At 32.5% G+C, this 3,944-nt stretch overlaps 1 protein-coding gene across 2 annotated transcripts; it reads left to right on the top strand.

The window, feature by feature from the left end:
- Positions 1-2,152: 2,152 nt before the first annotated feature.
- LOC123693007 (putative nuclease HARBI1) lies at positions 2,153-3,408 on the top strand. Of its 2 annotated transcripts, none has more exons than XR_006751634.1 (2): positions 2,153-2,604; positions 2,680-3,408. XR_006751634.1 is itself a non-coding variant. In XM_045637876.1 (2 exons), the coding sequence occupies exons 1-2, from the start codon at positions 2,301-2,303 to the stop codon at positions 2,969-2,971; spliced, it is 528 nt and encodes a 175-aa protein (XP_045493832.1). In that variant the 5' UTR covers positions 2,153-2,300; the 3' UTR covers positions 2,972-3,401. The 2 variants fall into 2 exon arrangements, 1 of the variants encoding a protein (XP_045493832.1); XM_045637876.1 differs by having other exon boundaries at positions 2,153-2,536; positions 2,680-3,401.
- Positions 3,409-3,944: the final 536 nt, after the last annotated feature.

Consider the following 3,944-nt stretch of genomic DNA (forward strand, 5'->3'; position numbering starts at 1 on the left):
GTTTTCCTTTGCAAACGCGGGCGAAGCCGCGGGTGGAAATCTAGTTATATATATATATATATAAATATGGGATTTTAAATTAAACTATATGTGTTTCTCCTCTGAAAAAGATGAGACTTGATTTTAATATTTGCACATTTAACATACGTATAACTTTTACATTAACAATTAACAATATAAAGTTACAACACTTACACACAAATTAAAAACTTCAACAAATATTATAACAATAATAACAACAATCAACAAATACAAAATTTAACAATTAAACTACGTAATAATTATAACTTTTGAATAAAATGTGTGCTTTATGTTCTAACGGTACCAAACTACCAAGCGTCTGACGAAAGACTGCTAACTGGTTTATTTTGGTTTTGTGCGTGTTTCCACTTTCCACTTTCAAGTGACGATTTATTTATTTGTTTTCAATATCAAATAATAATAACAAAATAAATTATTATGGACACGATATTTTATTGTTTCACGGTAGTCGCCTTGTCGTTTGCTCAAGGACGTGAAATTGAATGATATATTTTTTTTTATTAAGTCAAAACCATTTTCTTTCAAATAAAAACTTGTTTTTATTGAAAACAACAATCAGAGTGTTGCTAGGAATAAGTATAAAATTAAATAGTAATGTTAGGATATCGAAACATTTTTGTATAGGCCTGAACGATATAGTGGAAACGCGCTCTAAGATCTGAGTAATATACACACAATGAATTAGTTTTATAATACTTTTTAATTTTTAGTGTTTAATTTAAATAGACATTAATTATAATGTGGTGCTCATTTTTTTTGTAATAAAATTATCCTGCTAACGCTATTGTATTTTCGTTGTTTTATTTCAAGTGAACACCCATACAATTTTGTCACGAGCCGCCTCTGAAATATATACTAAACTAGCGGTCCGCCCCGGCTTCGCCCGTGGTACATATTAACGTTTTCTCTACATAAGAACCATCCTCGTACTTCAAGGAATATAATAAAAAAAGAATTATCGAAATCGGTTCAGCCGTTCTCGAGTTATGGAATTACAACGAAAAGTGGCATTGATTTTTATATATTAGATATCACTAAACATAATATCACTAAAATGCTCTTACCTTTTACTACCATATCGTTCAGATTTGCGTTTGATTTAATAAGAACGTTTTTAGTCCTCTTGACGGGTTTTTATTTTATTTCCCATACTTAATATTAACAAAAAATTACAAAATTACAAATAATTTATCAGTAGTCTGTTTTATAGTAAGGAACATGGATTCTAAAAATAATTTAACAACAAAAACAAACAATTCTGGCGGGAAAAAATCAGGGAAACAAGCGACACGTCCGTCTAGTAACAGGCCTCGGCCGGTAGTGTCGACTGTCGGTTATCGGTACACAGGAGTTCACGCACACATGCGTACGTTTTTGGTTTGGGAATAAGAATTTTCGATTTACTCGAAATCTATTGATTGGACTAAAAAAATAAATCGACATTATTTTAGTATGTTGCTTGTAGAATTATTAGCCGTAAAAACAGAATGATTGCATGTAGTTAAGTATGGTTTTTAAGGGGCTTATATTAGTTTGGGAGTTGTACTCAGCAGTTAACCTTTGCCAAGCCATTTGCTTGTCTTTTGCTGTAGCCCCATCTGTTCTTTTATTTTCTATTATGGGGTATTTTTCTACTAGCTTTAAAAGATGCATTATTTCCGCAGTAGAAAAATTAGGTCCCCTGGATTTCTTCATCATATTGTTCATACTACTGCACAATTTGATATATGTATTTAAAAATAACACGCACACCGCACAATCGCAAACAAACTCGGAAACACAACACAGAATAACGGGAACGTTAAAACTTAAAACAAAACTGACACTGACAAGTGACAGGAAGCACGTTTTTTTGTACACGAAATCACGCTTGACATAACAACGGAACGTAAGGAATGAATGGTGAGTGAATGATGGGCTTAATCTTGATTTAGTTAAATCGAACGTAATTTTAGGACGTGCAAGACAACACCGATGAGATTTAAGTTAAACCGGGTTTAAGAACTAAATCTAGCTTTAATAGAATCAAGATTTTAAAAATTTTGCTGCAATACTTTAAATCGAGATTTACTGAAACAAAAACTCGATTTAGGTCTACATCTGATTTAACGTCTTGCTCATTATGATTTAGCTTAAAATCTCGATTTAAATTGGCGTCAAAGTTAAACCGGCGTGTAGGTCGGTTTATAGTTGTTAAATCTCGATTTTATTGACAGATAACGTTATTGTAGATTTGTTCTTTCTTTTATTACGTGAAAATGGATTTATTAGCTTTAACAGTGGCGTACAATGATAATGATTTGTTATCAGACGATGACGAGCTAATCGTGCAATATTTAGAAACCCCGTTTTTCTCTCGAAGAGTCTATAATGGAAGTGATTTATATAGCACGTTACGAGATGACGAATTCTTGAAAAGATTCCGGTTAAGTAAACGCAGTGCAACATTCCTGCTTGATAAAATTATTCATAATTTTCCAAATACTTTCAACAGGTAAGCTGTGAATAAACATGTACCTACTAGACTAGAATCCATCCGCCTTCAACTAACCTAAATAAAATGTATGGGTAAAAATACTATTAATACCTAAAAATACCAAACGACACTCGAACCCAAACTTCATTTTATTTTTTCAGAAATGCTGTATCCCCAATGAACCAGCTTCTATGCACCCTGAGATATTATGCTACTGGTAGTCAATTAACAGCTTGTGGAGATGTTATTGGAGCTCATGAGTCCACTGCCTGTAGAATATTGCATCGAGTAACACATGCAATTGCTTCTTTATATTCAGAGTTTATTAAAATGCCTGTTACTGTTGATGAACAAAACAATGTTGTGGCAAAGTTTTATGATATAGCAAAATTTCCCCGTTGTATTGGTGCTATAGATTGTACACATATAAAAATTTTATCTCCGGGTATGTAACTTTAATGAAATATCTTTATGATAGATCTTTATGATAGAAGAGCTAAACGAGGCAAAACTCGAGTTTTATAATGCTTTAAAGTATATGATTAACTGTAGTAAAAAATCTCAGACAAATATATGATATTCTTCAGGATATATACTAGCTAGATATCGAGCTGAAAACACAATACAACTTACTTTACTCGATAGAAAAAAATCACAAAGATACCTCTAAAAGAATCTTTTGATGCTTAAAGCGTGTTTTAAGTTCCCGATTAATTCCCTTATCTATTGATTAACAGCTGCTAAGTAACTGAATGTCAGAGTAAGATTTTAATTTTGTTTTTTCTTCTTAAATTCATCTGGTTAGTCACGTCAAAATTATAATAAATCTTAATTATACGTAAATTATTGTTTCATTTCTTGTTTTTAATGAAGGTAAGAAGCTAGTTGGATTCTTCAATTGGAAGTTAGGTATGTGAAGGTCACGCCGCGGCCGCTGCCATCGACTTCGAAAAGTCACTGTCGGCGCTCATATCTATGTGGCATTAAGTATTAAAAAAATGTTAAATTGGCATACAACATTCAATTTAGAAATTATCAGGTAGTCAACTCATTAAGTTATTCCAATAATTGCCTTTATGAGCGCGCGCTGGAATTATTTTGTATTGTTTCTGGCCAATCATAGACGATACTTGAACCCACTATTCTTTTCTTTAACTTTCAACTCTTTCAGTGAACTCTTATAGCTCGGAACTACACACGTGTTTAGCTTGACCCCGTCATTACGATATTATTTTTTGTTGAAGTACGCTTGAATTGGACACTGATTTTGCTAATTATTTGGTTATTGTTCGACTTTGGTTTTTTGAAGAAAAATGCCTAATACACTCACATGCCACGTGAATATGCAGAAATGTTTCTTGTTAATGCCTGCGAGGATCGCTTCCAGCACAAATTTGAAATCGTCGGTTCATTTGAATTACCACCG

Source organism: Colias croceus, chromosome 7 (assembly GCF_905220415.1).
Source record: "Colias croceus chromosome 7, ilColCroc2.1".
Taxonomy (NCBI): domain Eukaryota; kingdom Metazoa; phylum Arthropoda; class Insecta; order Lepidoptera; family Pieridae; genus Colias; species Colias croceus.